The 23,696-nt window shown below is 46.0% G+C and overlaps 1 protein-coding gene across 5 annotated transcripts in view; it reads right to left on the bottom strand.

Annotated features, from left to right (window-relative positions):
* PPP2R5C (protein phosphatase 2 regulatory subunit B'gamma) overlaps positions 1–23,696 on the bottom strand; it is a 120,863-nt gene that overhangs the window by 65,510 nt on the left and 31,657 nt on the right. Inside the window, exon 1 of one of the 5 annotated variants that reach the window (XM_010999426.3) lies at positions 18,042–18,235. The exons of 2 other annotated variants lie outside the window; for them this stretch is intronic. In XM_010999426.3, the coding sequence (XP_010997728.1) occupies positions 18,042–18,135 (94 nt within the window). In that variant the 5' untranslated portion in view covers positions 18,136–18,235. Of the gene's footprint in view, positions 1–18,041; positions 18,236–23,696 lie in introns of those variants that run through there. 2 more of the 5 variants (XM_010999428.3, XM_031454321.2) reach the window with 2 other exon arrangements.

The following is a 23,696-nucleotide window of genomic DNA, read 5'->3' as shown; positions in this document are numbered from 1 at the left end:
ACCCCAATTTGCAAGTGAGGAACCAGTTACTTGGCGGGGTGAGTAACTTGCTCGAGCTCCACCCCCAAGCAGAAGCTCAGAGACACACAGAGGAATTGCCTGGCAGATGAGGCACAAAGCGGCAGCGCCGGAGAGGCCGGATAGGACGGGCCCGCGCGCCGGAGCGTGGACGGGAGTGAGCAGACAGCTGCGGCCGTGGCCCAAACCCTGTCTCCACCTGGAGCTGGAACCTGAGAGAAGGGCCTTCTCGGTGGGCTCCTGGACTCAGTGGGCCCATCCCAGGTTGCGGGGCCTCAGAAACTCACCAGCACCTCCGGACGCTGCTGCATCTGTGCGGTCGTGCTGTCATCCACTTGGACACACTTTTTACGAAGCCCTGTCCTAGGCAATGACAACCCAAGGCATTGTGGATTTGACAGGCTAATTATATATTTTAATGTTCATCGATACATAATTATTAAAGGATGATCAGCTCTGAATCACTTAAAATCATCTCTCGTGCCACCCATGGTGGGTGCCGACTGCACCTGGAGGGATCCTGGGCTGCACACGGTATAAAGAACACAGCAGGAGCTCCTGTGTGGCCGAGCTCACACCCTCCATGTGGGCTCTTACACCCAACAACGTGCAGCGAGAAGCAAGATCATTCAATCCCGACCCGACAGTCTACTTCTCTCACTGAGAGAATAAACAATTCCTCTCGGTCTCCACTGACCCGTGGCCAGGCTGTGGTCTATAAATAAATCACTGTTTAGGAACCCAGTGTTAGAACCTCCCCACGGATCCTGGGCTATCAGTTAGTTCTTCTAGGTTTTGCCTTCAAATCCATATCATAATGTTGCTGCTAAAATAGGAACGTCTTTGGACAAATTAACTCAACTTTAACCAGTGGAAATAACGATGAATTCTTCTACTTAAGGAATGTGCTACAATAGGGGGGCACGTCCGACTTCACAGAACAAGCAGGAAGGCAAGCACCTTCCTCTGCACCTGCTGCAATGGTTTGGGAATCACAGGCCAGAAGGCTGCTGAGAAGGCTGCCACGCCCACTGGCCCACTAGCAGCACGAAGTTTTTTCTGAGGTTGTGCTGAATAGCTCCATTCAAAGGTTGAACTGGCCCTCAAAACTGGCTTGTAATACTTTTTTTTCTTTAATAGACTGCTGTATGTGTTCTAATATTTTAGGCCATATCCAGTTCTTTTTTGGAAACAGCAAAAATATCAACAATATAATGTCTATATAAAATGCAAGCATGTCTTATACATTAAACTAGCATAAATACCAACAGGAGGGGTCATACTTCATTTGTGGTAAAACCAACAAAACACACTGAAGTGGACACGGTGCACTCCCTGAGGCGGTTCCCACGGGGACTGTCACCTTCAGCCGGGACGATAGGGGGACACAGAAGTGCCTGGGCACCTGTGCTGGGTGAGCGCATTTCCAGAAGGCCCCACCGCAGCCGTCTGCCCAACCCCTACCCGCACTCCTGCGTTTCCTCACCTTCCTGCCCTTCACTCTGCCGAGTCCCCCATCCCATGCTGCCTCGAGCCCAGCCGGCTGGCAGACGCCCCCGGGCTCACTCTGTCTGTCTCCACCGTCCCCCCGCAGACCCCCCGAGGTGTACAGCTCTCTTCCCATCACTCTGGGACCACAGATGCGCTGAACGCAGGCCCTTGTGTGGATCTGGGGTACCCTGCTTCATCCATTTACGCCGTTCCACTCAAGATTCAGGTACAAGAGCTATAATCTGATCCAACTGGATAGAAATCAAGCACAGCCGTGATAAACCTGAACTGAGCTCCTTCACTAGACACAACGAATCACACTGGACGGATGCTCGGCCAAGGCAGGGCCCCCACTTCCTGTCTGGTTATCCCTGCTGCTCCCGCTGATCTGGGCCAACTCTCAAAGCAGCAGCGCACCAGGTCAGAACCTCCAACGCCACAGCTGAGAACTGGGCACCGTTCCGAGGCAGACCTTCCCTCATCAGTTTAGGCGAAACCCTGGTCTGGTTTTGAGACAGCAGCGCATCAACCCTATGCAATTCCACCTGTGATAACTGCAGTCGTCACTGACGTGCATGGTTACAGGGGATGTAAAATACGACCTGTTAACAGAACCTGAGCTGATGGGTGCAGAAACCCCCTGTCCTGGGGACTGCAGCCCACTGGGAGGACGAGGCAGCAGCGGTGGCATTTTTAGGGCTTACACTTCAGTTTTCCTTTGAGTCACAAAGCCATCTAGCTAAGACCTCTGCCCTGACGGCAGGCCTGAACAAAGCAGATGTTTTCTTTACAAAAGTAACATTCTTTTTACAGAATGACACTCACAGACCCTGAGGTTCAGACACCACCAAGCATGCCCTCATTTCAGTTCTAGCTCCAAAGAGGCAAGGATGCTGAGCTGTGGCAGCAGAGGACAAAACAGAAACGACTTCTGAAACTTTTCTTTTTTGTCACTAGGGACACTGAATCAGTGTTCAGTTTCGAGTACAATTTCAATGCTGCAAAGCAGAGAACAACCCTGACAGCAGCAAGCAGACAACAAGTGGGTCTGGGCAGCTAGCCTGCGAGGAACTGGATTTGGAAGGTGCCACTGCAGGGTGACGGTGGGGGCTGGAGGGACCTGCCCCACAATCGTGGCGCTGGGTCTCATCCTCCCCTGTGTGCTGAGACCTTCCCTCTGTGATCAGGGCAGACACACAGAAAACCATCCAAACGCTGACAAAACGCAACACGTTCACAGAGTCAAAGTTAAGTGGAAAACTGCCTTCTTGAAAACACCCCTTCGCGGATACGAGAGCCTGACGTTCTGTTAAAACACAAGCACAATCAGGACATGCGTGAAGGTGAGCTGAGCTCAGTTACCTCAGGAGACTTTGGAAGCTGAACAGTGCTGAGCGTGCAGGGCACCCAGAACCCCAAGTCCAGGCGGGGCCCTAACCAGGCCTCTCCCTCCTGTGGGCTTCCTTCTCGAAGCAGCAGGACAGAACGTCTAACAAGACCCAAGGCTGTACTCAGAATCCATAATAAGAGTTCTTACTTAAAAATTACGTGGAGTCTTTTCCTTTCCCCTCCTTTCTTCTTCGGGGGGAGGGGAGGACAAGCTCACGTCCCCCTTCCAAGGCTTACAGGACAGAAGTCCAGGGACGGCCCGCAGCCGGTGGCCGGCGTCCCGGTGAACACTAGCAACAGAGGCACGGGACACAGCAGGAAGAGGAATCTTACTCAGATTTCTCCTGAAGGTGACTTCAAACTTGAACCTTCCAATGTTCAAGGCTGGAAAAGTTGGTGAATGTATACTGTTTGTGAGGTGAGAATAAAGAATATCTTTGAGTTTCAAGGGAGGGTTAAAACAAACTTTTCTGCTCTCCCAGAGCAGACAGTTTGTCTACCTAATTAGCTTCTAATGATTATGCTTAGAGATGCAAACTAATAATGTATACCTGGGTGTAAGCATATATCCTGTGCTCACTTGGATTCATGTAACCTGATAAGACACCCCCTCTTCTGGCCTTATATATAATTATACCATTGAATAAAATGGACTTTTACAAAAACAGAGGGGAAATGCACATAACATACTATTAACCATTCTAAAGTATATAGTTCGGTGGCATTCAGTGCATTCACAGTGTTGTGCACTCAACCCCTCTCTCTAGTTTCAAAACCTTTTCACCGCCCTAGAGAATGCCCTAGAAGAACACCGGCGCCCTTTAAGTAGTCACTCCCCCTCCCCTCCCCCCAGCCCTCAGCAACCACTAATCTGCTTTCAGTCTCTATGGATTTGCCTGTTCTGGACATTTCATATAAAAGAAATAAAAAACAGGCTTTTAAGTTACATAAATTGTCTGAAATACTATGTGGTAATTCCAAATGTAAACAAGGTATAAATCTGGGATTTGCGGCTTAAAATAATGTTCTGGAGTCAGGATTTGACAGACCAGTAAAATTTCACAAGGAATCTTAAAGATTACGGTTGGCTTACTTAAGTGACAAATAAGAACATTAAAAAAAATCATAAAAGATATTTTAATACCAAAAAGGACAATCTGAGAATAAGGATAGTCCTACAAATCAAATAAATTTAGCTTTATGAAAAACTCACACCACATCAGCTTTATTTTTGCCGGGACAGGTAAAAGCCTTGCCACAGAGCAGCACAGGCATTTGAAAATGACCCCGGGCGGTCAGTGTCAACACCTCTGAACCTAGAAATACTAAGCTGTACGCTCCTGGCTAAGAACTTGACCTTCCAAACAAAGGTAACTTAGGGATGAAAGGGGTTTCACCCTGTAGGACTCTTCCTGATGGCCAGTACTGACAAGGTCTACACCTATCCCAAGAACCAACAGAAAAGGACGGCAGCTTTGCAAGAGACACCGCGTACTGACAACCAGGTAACCACTACACCCAGGTGGGCGAGCGCCAGCCCCGGATCTGGGGAGGTTACACGACAGATGGTCCAAGAAACAACCTTTACAGACACCAGAGCTGAAACAGGCATGCTTCCCCCAACTCGGCCTTTTAAACTGGGGCAAGCACTCTGAGCAGGGCCGGGTTGGGGGAGTCACAGAATAAACACAACCCACTTCCTGGAATATCAGTTTTACAAAGCAACTGAGTCATGTGAAACATACACCTTGAACTGTGATTATTATGAAGAAGAATACAAAATTCAAACAGCTTTCTGTGACAAAATCCGAGGCCTCAGGAACTTGAACATTTTGGGGGTTCTCTCTAGACTACACCAGGCCGCAGCCCCAGACTCCCAACACGGCGGGTTCTCCCTGTCACAGGCGCTGCCAGCGGTGTGGAGCACGCCGCCCTGACCTAACCGATTCTAGCCCGACAGGGCTACGCAGAGTGGCGGCCGGGAGCCTGACAAACTGGTCCTAAACCTCGCATGGGAATGAAGGGACCGGAATACAAAACAACTCGGAAAAGGAAGGGCGGGGCTGGAGGACTCCCACTTCCTGACTGGAGAGCTTCTGGCACAGCTACAGCAGTCACGATGGCGGTACAGACACACAGACCAACGGAACAGAACAGAGAGCCCAGAAATAAACCCTCACGTTTATGGTCCACTGATTTGCAACAAGCTTGCCAAGTCCACTCAACGGGGAAAGAACAGTCTTTTCAATAAACAGCGCTGGGAAAACTGGGCATCCACATGCCAGAGGGCGGAGGTGCACCTCTGCCTTGCACCACGGACAAAACTGAGCTCGGAGTGGCTCAAAGACCAAATTTAAGAGCTAAGATGGTAAAACTCTTAGAAGAAAACAGGAACAAGTCTGCGGGTTAAGCAACGATCTCTGAGACAGGGCACCAAAAAGCACAAGCCATAAAAGACAGATTAGATGAACTGGACATCACCCAAAGTAAAAACTCCTGCGCTGCAAGTGATACTGGCTGGAAAGTGAAAGGACAGCCCGCAGCCTGGGAGACGTCTGCAAAGCTGCCTGTGCTAGTGGATCACGATGCCACCCCGACTTTGCCCTGCAGGCCGCCCCACACTCAGCGGCCCTGTGGCTCCCTCTCACCCCGCTCAGCTCCCAGCTCGCCACAGCCTCCAGTCTTCTGCAGGACCTCCCCTCCCCTCGTGTGTCACCAGGAAAACCAGAGTCACTGGGCCTCACCCTCCCCAACCTCCTTGTTAAACCCCCTTCCTGCCCCGGAAATTTCTGAAAACTCTCTCTCTGCTGAGGATGAAACTGAACGTCTGGTTTTCAGCAGGTCTGGTTCTGACAGCCTTACCATTCCCACAGCAGAAAGCAAGAGGGCCGACCGCACAGTGACAGTGCTCAAAATACAGCAAAACTGGTTCCTTCAACTAAAGGAAAGACGACAACGAAGGTCAGTTCAACCAGAACCCAACGGTGTGAGTGAAGGAGGCCTTGGCCGGGAAGTGGGGGCGAATGAGCTGCCTGCCTCCTGCACACTGCCCGCTGCCCTGGCGAGTGAGGACGTAGTCACCCCGACTGGGTGAGGGCTGCAGGGCGCACGCTGGACAGGGACTGGCAAAGTGAATTTCTGATCATGTCTCAGGTCCAGGCCCACGACGGTGCTCTCAGGACTGTGTTCTAGCCATGCAGAGTAAGAGCAGTCACTTCAAAGATGCAGAAAGGCAGCAGCACCCCTCTTCTGACTACGAAGCTGTCATTGTATGTGCCCGCCACTTCTAATGCTATGCCTTTCTGTCACTTTTTGGAATAGGTAATATGTTCTCACAGTTCAAACACACGCGCACACACACATGCACACACGGTAAAAACCCTGCCTGCCCCTCCCATCGGAAGGTGTCACTTCCAGCTTCCTGCCGGTCTTCGAGCCTCACTAGGAAACCAGGATGGAAGCCCCCGGCCCTCAGTCCCTGAGCCGTGACCAGGCAGGTGCTCCCTGCCTCTCCCCTGAGGGCTCTCTGACAACCTCCACTCATCAGTCCACACAGAGATGCTACTGACTCGATATAAACACTTTCCCAGCATCTCTCTCAGCACACCGCCACGCCCCACCCACAGCACGCTCCCCAGCATGTGAAGGGACCACCCCCGGTCCCTGCTGGCGTCCCGGGATCAGTGGGAGCTTTTCCAGTCTGACTTCTCCCGTGAGGCACGCCCTCCTCCTTGGTGCCTTCTGAGGACGAGCTGACATGCACCTCCAGCACCCGGCACAGGGCCAGTCACCAAGGCGGTGACTTCCAGATATTTGTCAAAGGAAGGAAACAAAGCTTTAGGTGGCTGCAAGGCAGAAGGTCGAGACTAAATTTTGTTCTCCTTTCTATTGGGTATATTCCATAAAGTTTTCCTTCTTTTTGAAATGAACTCAATTAACTAAGAAGTTTTTGCCTTGATTTCAACCTTATCTGGCACAACAGAGGATGCAGGGCTGCCCCCCACCGGCGCTGAGGCCAGGCGCACGTGGGCAGGGCGCTCTGAGCAGGGACAGGGAGGGAAACGTCACAGAGCTTTGTGAAAATCAGGAACGTGGATTCAGGCTTTTAAAAACTGCAAAGTAAACATCCCCTCAACTGTGCACATCACCATGGGGCAGCGGTCTTCGCTACCGCTCCCTCTCGGACAAACGCTTGCATGAAAACAGCCAGTTTTCGGACAAAGTCTGCCTCTCCGCCCGAGAGCTCCGTGTTCTAGTATTACCAACACAACAATATAGCTCATTTTGTTCTAAATTCTAAGAATTACTCACGAGGAATCTTTACCAGCAGTAAGTTTATGTTTAGCGCTGAAATACTCCTGTCAACTATGCTGAAAATGCAGCTTCAGCGTGAGCCCCTCAGGATGTGCGGGGCCCTGAAATCAAGTGGAAAGCAGCCCTGGAGGCCGCGTCCGGGCTCTGCTGGGGGAAGGCGGGGGGCCCTTCAAGGCTCCGCTGAGTTCCTCTCACCCACACCCACAAAGCCCCATGGGACAGCCTTACCTTCATGACCCAGAATCTGCATCTCCTGTTTTTCTAGATGCCACCATGAGATCAACTAACCTGGTTTCAGCTGCACTGCGCTCTGCGCCACTGTGAACACCTGTGAGCAGAAAGTTCTGCGTAGACAGATCCCTGTGATAAAGGGCCCACGCGGCCTGTGCGCGTCCAGGGAGGTGTGAACCCAGGGCTGTGAGTCAGAAAACCCAAAGGCTTGTCCTCTGACTTCCAGCAAGCCGGGGAACCTCTCGGCTTTGGCTTCCACAGCTGTAAAAATGGGGCTAATGATACGTGTTCACTGCCTGGTGGGGAGGAGGTGGTTAATGAACACCTGTGCAGAGCTCTGAGATGAAAAAGGTTCCGGGCGCTAATGACAAACGACGAGTCTCCATCCCCCTCTGGGTATCGGCCACGCGGTAGCCGGGGAGGACCAAACCACCCCGAGCAAACTGGTCTTCCTAAACGACCTCTCTTAAGGCCTCACAACCTTGACAAACTCTGGAAGAAACGAAGGGCAGCGGCGCACGGTGTGCCAGACGTGTGCAGGGATGCATGCACCATGGCGGGCGCCCGAGCTCCACTAGCTCTTGGGCTGCTCTGCCCGGGCTCTGCACACTCCTGACTGGTACAAATATTTACCCGGGCGGCGTGTTTGGTTACCATGGATGCCATCGTTAAGGCTATTACCTGGCTGGCAGGCCCGTTTCCTGCCAAAGAACACTGCACTGAATATGCGCCTTAAACTTCCCTTTCTATTTTTAACATTTAAACATGATGTATAGTGTTAAAAATTATTTTAGGGGCTCCAAGTTTAGCTTACATTTCACTTAAAGGCTCTCCTCCTTTTTTAAAATAGAGAAATTTCTCAAATAAGCCAATGATGAAGCCCATATACTAAATAACAAGATGAGACTGAAATGGTTTTTGTAAGCTGATATTTGGCTTTACATAAACACATGTGGGTGCACACACGCACACGTGCACACACACACACACAGGAGTGGAATGACATACAGCAAACTCAAAACAATTCACTCGGAGACGCCAGAAAAGGTAGAAGACTGAGTTGGGGGATAAGCTATGGAGAATTCTAGTTTTATTAGAAAAATTTACATTTATTTAGAAAAATTTACAAGTGGCTTTTTTTTTTTTTTTTTTTTTTGGATGGAGGAAGAGAAAAAAACACGGATGCTTGGTAAAAAGTATCCAGCTCATGTGGGAGAGATTTCCTAGGCCAAGGGTTTTCAATTATTTTTGGTGTCAGAACTGTGTCCTCTAAAAACATCTGGAGGACCCCAGAGAGCTTGGATCACGTGGGTTCCACCTACTGATACTGACCAGGTAAGAGAATGCGGAAAATGTTTGCTTACTAATCCACTGAAGCAAATAGGAATGGGCTCATGTCATGTTAACTTGAATATCATCACGAGAATAACTGCATTTAAAAAAATTAGCAAGAAGAAATATGCTGGTTTACATTTTAGCCTACCTCTTTAAGGTGTGACTTAACAGAGGCCAGGCAGATCTGCATTTCTGCTTCTGCATTCAGTTTGTTTGCTGTGCTGTTTTGGTTGAAATATATGAAGAGAAGTCCAACCTCACCTGACTTGTTTAGTTGAAAAAGAAGGGTGTTTCAATGACTTTCAAAAAATTGTGGATAATTTTCTTTGATTCTATGCTAACATCCAATAAATGGTAATTTCTTAAAAGACTGGCGGCAATGTGCAACCTGAAGTCAGCCTGGTGGGTGTTTTGGTGACAGCACACCCCGTGGTGCGCCCTGCACCTTGAATGTCCCCCTGCCACGCGCGTCTGCAGCACCCTGGCTGTGACCTGCCGGTGGACTCATCAGTACGCCCGGTCTGTTAACCTCACCAGGCGGTGTCAGCACAAGGAGCTGTCTAGCTCATGCTGGCAGATACATGTTTTCCAAAACCCACATTTTTGCCTGCAATTTGAATTTTACCATGGCCAACAGTGTCACTGCTGTTTCCCCCCGAATCAACAGGGTTCCCTCGTTCCTTTTTGAGAAAACGTCTGACAGATATTCAGGTCTTAATAATTCAATCTGTCTGCTTTTTGTTCCTTCAAGTAAAAACGATGTTCCTAAAAAAAGTGGCTGGTTTGGCTTGCAACGCACACAACCGCACAGCGTTCCTGGGGAGGCCCCTGTACACAGCGCTTGGCCAGGGGCTTTACATGCGCCCTGCAGGTCATCCACAGGAGGATGAAGGGAGTGTTTGCAAGGACTGAGACTTAGTAAAACCAACCATCTCGTGCACCATCAGGGACACTCTAAGATCAGATGGCGTGATGTGGTGGAGCACATGGTGGCTTCCAGCTGACACCCTGTCTGCTCGGTTGAAGGAGCGGCTCTCCACCGCTTCCTCTGCACCACTGGGCAAAGGGCCACACAGAGGAGGAGGCAGAGGTGGCCCTGTATTCTTAAGGAGACAGTTCTGGCCTTGCAGGCCCCTTGAAAGCATCTCAGGGACTCCAGGGGCCCACCGACCACACCTGTGAAGGCTGCCCTGTGCAAAGACCAAGGACTCCCCCACAGCTCCAGAGTTCTAGAAACATGGCTATCATATGTCAGCCTTGATAAGCTTGGCTTACTACCTGGAGGGGAAGAAAACAATTTCTAGTTGTCTGTGTACCAAAATGGTCTACAAACGCCAATACACACATACACACACATTCTCCCCACCCGTTCCTCCCTGAAGCCTACCACGAACAAAGGACCGGGAGTTTAGGAAAAACTGGGTTTGTTCCCTAGAGCGAAACATCACTCTTCTCATAACTTTGTAAGTCAAAATACTGTAACTAGAACACACTGCTCATGAAAAACACACCCAGCAGACAAAAATCCAAGTGCAGCGTAAGCAGCTCACACACATCGATGACAAAGAGGGGACGGGAAAATCCTAATCGAACAGTGACCGCTCAAATGCTATTAAAAATACCACAATATTAAAACTTATAACAAAGTTATAGCTCAAATACTCTTTCAATTAAAAAACCCCAACACAAAAAAGGAATTCAGAGGAGTTTAAGGTCATGAGATTTGACAATAAGACAGTAAATGTTTAGAAGTCAAAAGGCTGAAGCCTCACCAAGCAGCACCTGCACTTAAAAACAACTCCAGGGAAATGACAAGTGAGGTCGCCCCATCTGGGACTCATCACAGATGAAATCTCTAACTTCTAAAAATAGAATTCCTTATGAATGTTATGTAAAGAGTTAAAGAGGGGGTGAGGATGTATAAAAGTGCTGATTTCTTATTGTGCTGAACAGCCGGGTCCATGAGAACGGCAGGGCTGAGCGGGACTTGGTAAGCACGCTGAACGAGCGGCCCGGAGACGGCGCCTGGGACGGTGTGACTCGCTGAGTTTGTGCACAGTGCACCAGCGGGACCCCGTGCGGTCCGGGTTGTCGACGATGCCGGTTTCTTTCAGGTGGTGAAATGACAAGCAAACTGCGAGGCTTGGTAAACGGGGGAGGGAGAGCAGACAGAGAGACAGAGACAGGTGAGCTGCAAGAGGAACAAACATGGGGAGCACAGCGTCAGAAAAATAAAACAAGCTGTGGTTAAGATGCTGGCTCGGAATTACCACAGTGACCTAGAAAGGGGCCGATAACCACGGCGACCGCTAACACTGCCAGCGTCTTACGACATTCTGGGCACCATTCTAAGCGTTTTATATGTATTCACTCAGTCAACCCACATGAAGTCCAGAGGGGTACGTCCTTTTACTGCCACCCCATTCCCGTTTCCAGGCTCAGAAGTGAGCAACCTTGCCCGAGGAGGCGCAGCCAGCCTGCGTGGGGTGGGGGTGGGGGCGGGATAGGACCCTGGCCCTGTGGCTTCAGACCCCGCCTTTAACCACTAAGCATCCTGTCTCTCAAGGTCAGAGAGAACCTTGCTTCCACCTTAGAGTGTGTCTTAAAGGCTGTTACACTTTAAAAGACCAATAAAAATGGCAATAAACATCAAAAAAGGTGTACACCCCCAAAATCCCATTTGGTAAGATGGTGCAGCTGTCTGTGCGGCCACTGAGTTAGCCGCGAGGGGACCATGCTGGCTGGCAGGGGGCCACCGACCAGGCACTGGGCTGCAGGGTTTCCACCTCACCCCACTCATGACGACCAAGCCCCCGCCAGGTTATTTCACCAATGGCCACTAACTTGTCAACAGTGGAATAAAAGGAAAAACAAAGGAAAAGCCAAAACTTGAACATAAAAGACCACTACTCTCTATTTAGGAAACGATTTCTAAGTAATCACATTTCCTTTGCACATTTTTTTCTAAAGCGGAACATTTTAAAGATGATTCTCTCAAACGTTACGAAAAAGTTTAAACCTACATTAGAAGCTAAATCCCTGGATTCAGCTTTTGTACCTGCACTCGTGTCCCTGGTTTCAGTGACTACTCTGGTATCAGCACATCTGCTTTGCAATGGTTCTTCTCTTTGTTATTTGAAGTCGCAGACATCATGATACTTCGCCCCCAGATGCTTCCATCTGCAGTCCCCAAGAATGAGGACAGTTCCCACACTGCCACAGTCCCTGTAAAACTAGAGTAATTCCACATCGTTCTGTATTCAACTTTCCAGAGGCCACAAGAATGTCTTCTGCAGGTTCGATTTTGTTTCAGAACAAAGATCTGCTTCAAAAAGACACCTGCACCCCAATGTTCATAGCAGCACTAGTTACAATAGCCAAGACATGGAAACAGCCTAAATGTCCATCAACAGATGACTGGATAAAGAAGATGTGGTATATTTATACAATGGAATACTATTCAGCCATAAAAACCGATAACGTGATGCCATTTGCAGCAAGATGGATGTTCCTGGAGAATGTCATTCTAAGTGAAGTAAGCCAGAAAGAGAAAGAAAAATGCCATGTGAGATCACTCATATGTGGAATCTAAAAAAAAAAGAACATAAATACAAAACAGAAACAGACTCATAGACATAGAATACAAACTTGTGGTTGCCAAGGGGGAGAAGGGTGGGAAGGGACAGAATGGGATTTCAAAAACTTGTAGATACTGACAGGCATATGTAGAATAGATAAACAAGATTATACTGTATAGTACAGGGAAATATATATAAGATCTTGTGGTAGCTCACAGAGAAAAAAAATGTGACAATGAATATATGTATGTTCATGTACAACTGAAAAATTATGCTCTACCCTGGAATTTGACACAACATTGTAAAATGACTATAACTCAAAAAAAAGTTGAAAAAAAAAAGAACAAAGATCTGATACAGATTCACTTGCTATATTTGCTACATCTCTTTATTCTTTTTTTTTTTTAATAACCAGAACGGCTTTTGATTTATGAATAATTCAAGGGCCTAAAACAAAGCCAGGTTTTACTTGCTGTAGTAGTTTGTCCTTGTGGACTTGAGCCATAATGTCTTCTTGAGATTAATGAGAATTCTCTTCCTTAAGCACATTAGTGAGAGAAACTATTTTGCCCCATTTCTTTTTTTCTGAGTTCTTCACACCCTTGGTGGTACTACTTCCATCCGACAGGAAGAGGAGACTTAGCCTGAAGCCAGGCCCAGAACAGAGTGGTTACCTGTGTCCATGTTTTCAACCGGTGACCTGTGTTTATGAGCTTGACCAGGACGACTGACCGATCGAGTGATTAGCCAGGAACACACCAAATAACTACCACCTGAGTGGTCATTCAGGGACGTTACTTTACTTTCAACTCACCACCGGCGATGCGTGCTCACACTCTAGGGATGATGTCATGAGAACCCAGCTGACCATGACCTTCCTCAGCAAGCTTACGATTCAGGGAGGAGACAGGAAAATTAGCCAACAGCTAACACCTGGCAGACCTGGTAAGTGAACTGGGGCAGCGGGGAAGGAGACGATCAACTGTCTCCACACCGAGAGCACATCATGGAGTTTAGCAAACTCACGGAACCCCGAGATGAACTGAACTCCAGACACTCAAACACACAGGCTACAGAAAACGGGGCAGGTCAGAAGGTTCACGGGACGTGGAAGCCACCTCCCAGCACTGGGCCCAGGTGACAGCACAGGGCCTCAGACCCATTTCATTCATTCCTGGGGCCAGGCCAGGAGGCCCCCTCCTCTTCCAGAACTGACTGGGAATGACCAGGTCACGGTGCAGGGCGGATTCAGTGCGAGAAAAGAGGCGGGGGATCGGCCCGGCCCTCACAGCCTGATGTGGCCCCTCCTTCCGTCTGGGATGGCCACCAGCTGCAGCCTGGGGACACGTATCTGGCGCGGGGCAGGAGACATGGACGCAGCCTGCTCACCCCCCAGGCAGGTGCTGGGGGGACAGACACGTCAGGCAGGGCTCCCGAGGGCTCGTCACACGCGCTGCAGGACCCACTGCAAGAGGATCACCAGAACCCGGTGTGAGGCACCCCAACTGCTCCGGCTGCCAGGACTCCGTCCTGTCCCTGGGGTTAAAAACACACCCCCTCTTCTTGGCTACTATCCTCACCTCTTTATTTTTGTCTTATTCTTCTACACAATTAACATCTTTTAATGAAAAAATTCTAGGAGTTTAGCTTCTGCTGCCGGGCATGAGTCCTGATCAGCTCAGGGAAGATGCATTAACAAAGGTGTGCTGCGTCCCCAGAGTGTTCTTGTTACCCTGGCTACATTCCTCACCATGGGGACATGAGGGACAACTTCACACAGAGGATCCCTCCATGTAGGCTTTAAAGCTGTATTTCTAAAAAGTCACTTTGCAGAGGGACAGGTACACAGCACACAGGAGTTTTAGTGAAGTAAAATCCCTGACTTGCGCTGACACCCTATTGGAGAGGAGTCCCCGGATTGATCTTTTGAGGGCACTTTTATTTCTGGTCGTCACTGAAATATTTTTCCTTCCTAATTCTGGGGGATGAGGACAGACTCAGTCCCCACGGCATCTACAGATGTGCATCAGGCAGGAGCGTCCCACGCCTGGTGGCCCACGTGCGTGTGCACAAAGGCATGCCTGGTGGCACTGGCCAAGCATTGGATGGGCGGAGGGAGAGGAGCCCTTAGGGTCTGCCTTCCCCACGGCCTCCTGCAGGCTGGTCCCTACATTTTTATTGGAAAGGTAAAGACTTTCATTGACTTGGTGACTCAGGAATACTCATGAGAAACAAGTTCTCTATCATCAGACCTCCTAGCCCAGGAAAGCTGAAGAAACCCATACAGGGGCCCTGGTCCAGGAGGGGCCCAGGAAAAGGAGAATTTGCTCTCCAGCTCCCCACCAGGCTGCAGCTGCTCCTCAGTCTTCCAAAGACAGACTCATCAGCCGAGTGTGTTTACTAACGACTGCAAGATCAGAGCAGTCAACTTTCTCAAGGCCAGAATAAAAGCCAGCTGGAAAAGGATGGAGATCGCGCTCTTCCTCTCTGGCCATTAACATCGTTCTGGCTTGGCTATTCTTATAGCCTTAAACATGGCTCAGGAAGTGACATTTATTTTACTCTACTTAACAGGCAATTAAAAAACTCAAGGAATAGTCTAGAATAGGGTTTGGGAAATTATGTCCCATGAGCCAAGTCTGGCCCGCCGCCTGTTTTTGGAAATAAAGCTTTACTGGAACATGGTCATTCCTATTTATCTACTTACTGTTGGTGGCTGCTTTCACAGTCAGAAACATCTACTCTCCAGACTTTTCTGAAAAAGTTTGTCAATCCTGGTCTAGAACAGTGCTGTCCAGTACAGCAGCCACTAGACACACGTGTCTATTTAAACTTAAAATAACTAAAATGAAGTAAGATTTAGAATTCGGTTTCTCAGTTGCACTGACCACATCTTAAGTGCTCAACAGTCACACGTGAGCAGGAGCCACCGCAGCGGACAGGACGGAGGACATGCCCGCCATCGCAGGCAGTTGTCCTGGACGGCACTGGAAGCACAGGCTTGAAGTCATCGAGCTAAATTTACAGCCATCAAGTTCCAGGTGACTCGCTCTCCTTCCACAGGGGGAGTTCAGACCAAGTTTCAACAATACGCCGTTTTTGCACTTGAACTTTTTAGGATGTGGGAATTCACTATATTAACTGCAAACTCTAGACTGTTTAATAGAAGATGACTATCAAACCAAGGACCACTGACCAGCTGAGTGAGCCTACTGGTTTGTTTGTTTACTTGATTGCCCCACCCCCCGGGGGACGTAAACTCTTGAAAGCTGGGCCTAGTGCTTGCTTCATGTTCCAAATTAGGAACCTGCTTGGCATGTGGTCGTAGGGACTCGACAAAAATTTGTAAAAATTTGCACCCTAGGCACAAAAGCTGTCACACACGAGAGGCCACTGAGACAGATGGATGTTGATAAGGCACTGGTGAAAAACCGCTAACATATAACCCTGTGGCAAAGGTTCTACAGACAGCCAAAATTTCTATTTAAAAATGATTTTTTTTTTTAAAGATTCCAAACAAAACAACACAACTGCCTGGGTCTGGGTTCTGGCCCCACCACTTACAGAGTGTGTGACCTCGGGCCAGTATTTCCCCCTGTGCGGAAGGCCCCTCCTCCCTGAGTGGAAACTCAGTGTCCCAGAAATGGGTCTGTGCCTCTGTGCTGCCCACCCCCACCTTCCAGCATCACTGTTACACCAGCCCTGCTCTCCCAGCACCTGCCCAGGGGCAGCTCTTCCTGGGCCTCCTGGACCAGGGCCCCTGTGTGGGTTTCTTCACTAAACCATCCATTTCTCTGGGGCGGGGACCCTCAGCACGGGACACACAGCAGAGCTGCTGAGTGGATATTAAATTGATCAAGACTCTAAAAAGCCAATATAAATAAAATAAATTCTGCTGAACTGCACATTAACATGCTTGCTCTAAAAAGTCCTTATGAGTAAATCAAGCATTCTTCAAGTTTCAAAAATTAGGAATTACCTCCACTGTTTGAACTAGAAGTTAGCTCTAGGCCCTAAAGGTTGCCCTTTCTTAAAAACTCAAGGCTCTTTTAGATAAATACACTTCCCTACTTTTTCCCTCCAGAATTAATTAGATAGCAACCAACCAACCACTCAACCGACAGCAAAAAAAAAAAAAATCCAAACGGGTCATAATAAAGCCTTAAAATTTTTAAAAATGTGGTATAAGATATAAATCAACTGATTCCACTGCAGAATAAATTCATAGTTCAGAAAATGACTAGTACATTGTCTAATAAAATCAGAAAATGCACAAAAAATCTTTTATAAGAAGATAACTTAGAAGTATAAAAGTATACATCTTACATGCAATAAAATTTTCTTATTCCTAGCTGGTTAGTGTTTAAGAACCAACTTAAACCTTAACAATTACATTCTATTTTGGTCTATTCAGTTCCTGCAACTAAAATACCTAAATGTTATCTGTGGTCAACATTTGCTTTTTCCTGGGTGCGCTGCAAAACAATGAATTTGTAGCCTGACCTACAGGTTGGTCATCGTGGACATTAATTTCCACCAGCTTCATTAAAGAGGGTTTGGAGAGAAAACCAACACCCATTTTATTCCAAGAGACTGGGCATTCATGTGGTTTTATCGTCCCTGGGTACACCCTAGGATCTGAAAAATCTTGTCTGGCATTTTAGTCATACAGACTATTAGTCACCTAAAAATCTTGCCCCCACCCTTCCTGAACATGGGTCCTTAAAGGAGATTCTAACAGGGCAGAGCTATGATGATATAAATTTTAAAGTGATTTGATGAAGCTTAACATGCATTTTCTATTTCACCCAATTGTGAACAAAAAATTTGTAGAACAGATATTTTTAAAAGCTAAGAATAAGCATATGATTACCCTGATACGTATATTTTAATATAATTATTAATTACTATGGTAATTGTGCTTTTAGACTAAATTTTGAACCCAAATTTTGTATAAACTACAAGCAGCAAACTGTAATAATTAAAAGTGATCTATATATACATTGAAAACTTGTTGCCACTAAAATTTTAAATCAAATGTCAATACAGAGCCTATTTAAATGCCAACTGTTTCCTACTGTTCCATGAAACCGCTAACATCTCAGAAATTACGACCCACAATGGATTTCAATATTTCAAAGCAGAAGTATATTTCTTTCAGGCTCCGTGGCAAGAATGAAAACAATCCTCCTAAAGGAAGTTCTCCTCTAAGCACTTCTGCATATTTTCGGGCTGCGATTCATCTTTAATTCAGAGCTGTGTCCCCGGTGAAACCTGCGGGGTGTTAAGCAACGCAGATGTAACAGAAACTCTGCGTGCGGACAACTTGGCCAGGCGCCGGCGGCCCGCCTCTCCTTCCTCCCCCCACCCAATACCTTCCCCGGGCAGTGACTTCACATCCTTTGACATCAGCACGGCTCTGAAAGGGGGATGGGAGAGCGAGCAGAAAGCAGAAAAACCAGCTTTCAACTATGCATGCAAGGCCTCTCTCAAGACTCAAATTCTGTAAGTAGTTCGTAAAATGCCAAACTGCAGCGACACACCCAACCTCCTTGGGTCAGCTCGGCCACCACGCGGGGGGAGTTCTGCTGGAAAGGACTTCCTGCTTTTCTTATCTGAAGCACAATAGCCATTTATTAACTAACCACAGAAGGTTCCGTCTCAGTGACACACACAATAACTTACCTCGAATGTGGAGAAGGGCGGCGGGCGGGAAAGGCCCGTTGGAGCTGGCCGCGTCCACCACCATCCTGCTGCCCGCTCTGTTACATGTCAACATCTAGACTCCAGCGGGAAGGGCAGTGTACTCCTTAAGGCAAGAAACCAGCCTCCATTTTAGTTAAAAAAAAAGACACACTGAAGCTCTCTGCAGCTGGAGGGAGCTGGCCGCCTCGTGACGTCAGCAGGCACGCAGCCGCTGATTGGCCCAAAGCTGCAACTTAAAATGACACTAAAAAACTGCAAATGGAAAGAGCGCTCTTGTTTGGCTGTCAGTGTGCATTGAAAGCCTGGACATTTCTTGGCTTTCTGCAGTCTTCCTTTCTCAATAACTTTTAGGCAAGGATCCCGTCTCTGAAGGGGCAGGACTGAGGCCACAACCCGGGCCAGACTGTAAACAAATGATTCTCAGAAAGCCACCAAAAAAAAAAGTGTGCATATGTGTCTATGTGAACTTTAAATTTTAGCATTTCCCTAAGTGGTACCCCAAATTCAATGGTACTTTATACCCACCCGGCCACCTCCGACATTCTATTGCAAGTGCTGCCTGCATCATACTTAGCATTTTGACACCCCAGTATTTCTTAAGTAAATGGCTATTCAAACATGACAACCCCAATTTGTTAGTTTGGGCTCCCGTTCAGTCTCCTTACTACCCAGTTACAAACTAATGATCCTCAAACACTGGCTTTTCTCGAGGTCTAACTTTATTATTGGAAATATTCAGTTAAAAAATTGTATTGAAAATGAAAGCTTCTTTAATAGCTAAAGTGCTACAGATTAAAGTCTTTATCCCACTTGGCTGGGAAAAATTTTAAAAAAGCCATAAAATGAAATGTAAATGTTTACGGTGTCAACATATTACCTTAATTTTTCATATTTTGTTTAAATTAAAACTTTTTTAATTAAAAAGAGATATTTCACTTATTTTTATGGGGCTGGTATTAAAAGCTATTATTCGAATCTTAGTTTCCTATCTTCAAAAAGGTTAATGTAAAAAGCTGTTTCAGGGAGAAGGACATCATCTCTGAGCTGGAATATCCTGGGGGGCGGAAGTGTGTGCTGGAGAGAGGACTCCCCACAGAAAGAAGTGTGATGACCATCTCTAAAAGAGAACGAGTAAGCTCTGAGAAAAACAGCTCTGCCCGAGAGAACTGAAAAAATTCCTCACTTCACACACACACACAACTAAGTTTGTCCAAACCACGTCTCCTCTTTTTATAATTTCTCACACAGCCCCCCCACCCCCACACCTCACTTCCCCAGCTTGTGAACAAGAACCAAAAGCTCTCTGGTTCTCAAACATAATTCACAAGAATAAGAAACACCCGAAACGAGCGGGGTTGGCAGGTACATCTGTGGCTGGCACTCGACACATTTCAGTGAGCGAATGAACTCAGTCCCCCGCACTAGAAAGAATGTAGTTTTTACTATGTGTATCAATAGCCGTTTAAAAAATAATCAAATAAAAGCAAACCAATTCTACCCCACCCCCTCCTTCCACAGAGCTGAAGGACACTGCTGGGTTCCATAGCTGGCCATGAATTTAATTACAACGGAGGGGAGTGGGCTCTCACTGCCAGAGCACGCCTGGCCTCACACCTGCCTGGCTCCTCTGCTGTCTGAACAGCCTGGGCTCTGGGTCAGGTACTGGGGATCTGGATCCTGGCCGCCGACCCTATGAGTTCGTCAGGTGCTCGAGAGGGCTCTCCTTGGACTCCCCATCATCTTACTCAGGGAGTGATGCCAGAAGAACTGAGACTTAAGTGCAGTTAGAACGAGGCGTGCAGGGGGCTGGGTAAAGTGGTCAGGAAGCAAGTGCTCGCTGCAGATCTGTGCTTTAACAAGAGAGAGGGAGCTGCCTTCAAATAATTTAATGTCTCATAGGAGATGGGATGGGAAACGTGTCTGTCCTGAGACTGTGCTGATGAGTGGAATGCCGAAATAACAGGGAGAGACTCCTAGAATCTTTATATAAAATATAGAGATAAAAGTCAAAGAAAAACTGAAGACACTTCTTGATGTATTTTTCCTAATGATCTCACATCAAAGGCTCTCAACTTTATTAGTGATTTTCGCCCCCTGCTCTTTTGAAGCCTTTTGCATATAAAGTAGTTCTTTAAAGAACTCAAAGTCTGTGATCTGGAAGTCACTGATGAAACATACTCTAAAATACAAAATAAGCAAACAAATAGATAAATAATATGGAGGAAAAAAAGGACTTGAACATATAAAGCTAAGGTGTGTTTCTGGACTAGAAGCCCACATACTGTAAGTATGATGATGTTAATATTTCCCCAAATTGATTTATAGTTCTAAAGCAATTCTAGTCAAAATTCAGATGAGTCACTTTATTTTTCTGAGTATCTGACAAAATAATTCTGAAAGTTCACTTGGAAAAATAAAAGGCAAGAAGAACGAGAACACTTCTTATGAGAAAGGCAGGTCCTACCAACTATAAAGCTGATGAATGAAGGGCAGTGTGACAGGGGCTTAGAGGCATGTCACGGAGCAGAAGCAACAGCCCCAAACCAGTGAGTGTGTTCACACAAGTGTAACAGCGTAACGAAGAGAACTCCAATTGATGGGAAGGGAGCTTCAGTCAGATAACTGGCTGGCGACACGTGAGCAAAAGTCAATGTAAGTCTTCACCTCACACCAAAACAAAACCTGAGGTGGGTTGAATAAAAGACAAATACAGTTTGAAATGCAATCCGAAATTTGCCCCTCTTGCGGAGTGATGGAAATGTTAGCTATCTTGATTGTGGCGGTGGTTTCATAGGTGTGCACATCTATCAAAATTCATCAGCTGTACATCTGAAATATGCGTACTTTACTGCACAGAAATTATACCACAATAAAGTTGTTAAAAAAAAAGACAAATAGTTAAAATTTTTAAAAGTCAAAATCATGCCCCGCTCTCTCCGCACCCCCACCCAAATCCCCACAGCTTTTAGAAGAGGGAAGTGGAAATTCTCAAGCAAGAAAAGGCCATTTAAAAAACACTGGGCAAACCCTTAAGGGATATTCCTCACATTAAAAAATTTACGAATTTCTCTATGTTCCCTTCAAAAATCAAAAGGAAACATAAACGTTATATGTACGAATTAATATTATGCTGTAATGAGGGAAAAAAACTGAGACCTCTGTATTTAAATGATTCAGTTTACAAAAGGACTGTAACTGTTCAATAATTGAGTGAAAAAAATATTTCTTTGCCTATCAAATCAGCAATAATTTTTAAAATGATAATTACTCAGTACTGGTGAAAGGCATATTGTAACCCTGCCAACAAATCTGTAAGTTGTTCCGATCCTTTCGAAAAATAATTTGAGACTATGTACCAAGATTCTTTGTTTAAGGATGTTTACTTTTGGGAATCTACTAGCCATGAGTGAGCATCGTGTTTTAAAACATCTATTTTAAACATTGTGCTAAAACACATATAACATAAAATTTACCATCTTAACCATTTTTAAGTGTACAGCTCTAAGTGCATTAGGTACATACATGACCACCATCCATCCCCAGAACTCTTTCCAACTTGCAAAACAGAAACTTCCCCCATTAAACACTTCTTCCCCTTCCCTCTCCCCCAGCCCTTGGCAACCACCATTCTACTTTCTGTCTCTTTGAATATGACCACTCTGGGTACCTGATGTAAGTGGAATCCCACTGTGACTGGATTACATCACTCAGCGTAATGTCCTCAAGGTTCATCCATGCTGTAGCAGATGTCAGAATTTCTTTCCCTTTTAAGGCTGAGTAGTAAGTGTATGGTACGGGGATACAGCACACTGTTCTATTCATCCCTTGATATATATATATACAATACCCCCTGGGCTATTTCTGCTATAATATGCTATAATACTGCTGCTATAATACGGGTGTACAAATATCTATTTAAGTCCTTTCTTTCAAATCTTTTTGGTAATACCCCAAAATGCTAAGTATGGTAATTCTATTTTTAATCTTTTGAGGAACTGCCATGCTGTTTCCCATAGTGGCAGCATTGTTTTACATTCCCACCAGAGGTGTACAAGGGTTCCAATTTCTCTGCATCCTCACCAACACTTGTTATTTTCTGTTTTGTCTTGTTTTTTTAATTGAAGTACTGTCAGTTACAATGTGTCAATATCTGGTGTACGGCACAATGTGCCAGTCATGCATATACCATACATATATTCATTTTCATATTTTTCTCATTAAAGGTTATAACAAGATATTAAATACAGTTTCCTGTGCTATACAGCAGAAACTTTAAAAAAAATCTGTATCTAGTGGCTAACATTTGTAAATCTCAAACTCCCAAATTTATCCCTTCCCACCCCCTTTCCCCAGTAACCATAAGATTGTTTACAATGTCTGCAAGTCTGTTTCTATTAAAATGTAGGTGAGTTCATAGTGTTCTTCCCCCCAGCTCTTTTTTTTTTTTTTAAGATTCTACATATGAGTGATATCATATGGTATTTTTCTTTCTCTTTCTGGTTTACTTCACTTAGAATGACAATCTCTAGGTCCATCCATGTTGCTGCAAATGGCATTATTTTATTCTTCTTTATGGCTGAGTAGTATTCTATTGTATAAATATACCACATCTTCTTTATCCAGTCCTCTGTCGATGGATATTTAGGTTGCTTCCATGTCTTGGCTATTGTATATAGTGCTGCTATGAACGTTGGGATGCATGTTATCTTTTCAAATTAAAGTTCTCTCCAGATATATACCCAGAAGTGGGATTGCTGGATCATATGGTAAGTTTTTAGTTTTTTGAGGAATCTCCATACTGTTTTCCATATTGGCTGCACCAAACTGCATTCCCACCAACAGTATGGGGGGGGGTTCCCTTTTCTCCACACCCTCTCCAGCATTAATTGTTTGTAGACTTTTTAATGATCGCCATTCTGACTGGTGTGAGGTGACATCTCATTGTAGTTTTGATTCCCATCTCTCTGATAATTAGTGATATTGAGCATTTTCCATGTGCCGATTGGCCATTTGTGTATCTTCACTACAGAACTGCTTGTTTATTTTAGGTCTTCTGCCCATTTTTGGATCGGGTTGTTTTTTTGACAATAGCCATCCTAATGGGTGTTAAGTGGTAACTCACTGGGGTTTTGATTTGCATTTTCCTAATGATTTATGATGTTAATCATGTTTTCATGTGCTGATTGGCCATTTGTATATCTTTGGAGAAATGTCTATTCAAGTCCTTTGGACATTTTAAAATTGGATAGTTTTCTTGTTGACTTGCAGGAGTTCTTTATACATTTTGGATATTAATCCTGTATCAGATAAACGATTTCCAAATATTTTTTCTCATTTTGTTGGTTGCCTTATCACTTTGTTGACTGTGTCCTTCGGCACAGAGAAGTTTTAAAATTTGATGTAACTGTTGCCTGTGCTTTTGGTGTCATATCTGAGGAATCACTAACAAATCCAATGTCATGAAGCTTATCCTCTATGTTTTCCTCTAAGATTTTACAGTCTTAGTCTTATATTTAGGTCTTTGATCCATTTTGAATTAACTTTTGTGTATGGTGTAAAATAAGGGTCTACGTTCATTCTTTTGCATGTAGAAATCCCTTTATTCTAGCATCATTTGTTAAAAAGACTGTTCTT

The sequence above is a fragment of the Camelus dromedarius genome, chromosome 5 (assembly GCF_036321535.1).
Source record: "Camelus dromedarius isolate mCamDro1 chromosome 5, mCamDro1.pat, whole genome shotgun sequence".
In the NCBI taxonomy this organism is placed as follows: Eukaryota; Metazoa; Chordata; class Mammalia; order Artiodactyla; family Camelidae; genus Camelus; species Camelus dromedarius.
Note: the sequence above shows the minus strand (reverse complement) of the source record. Positions and strands in the feature narration are given on the sequence as shown.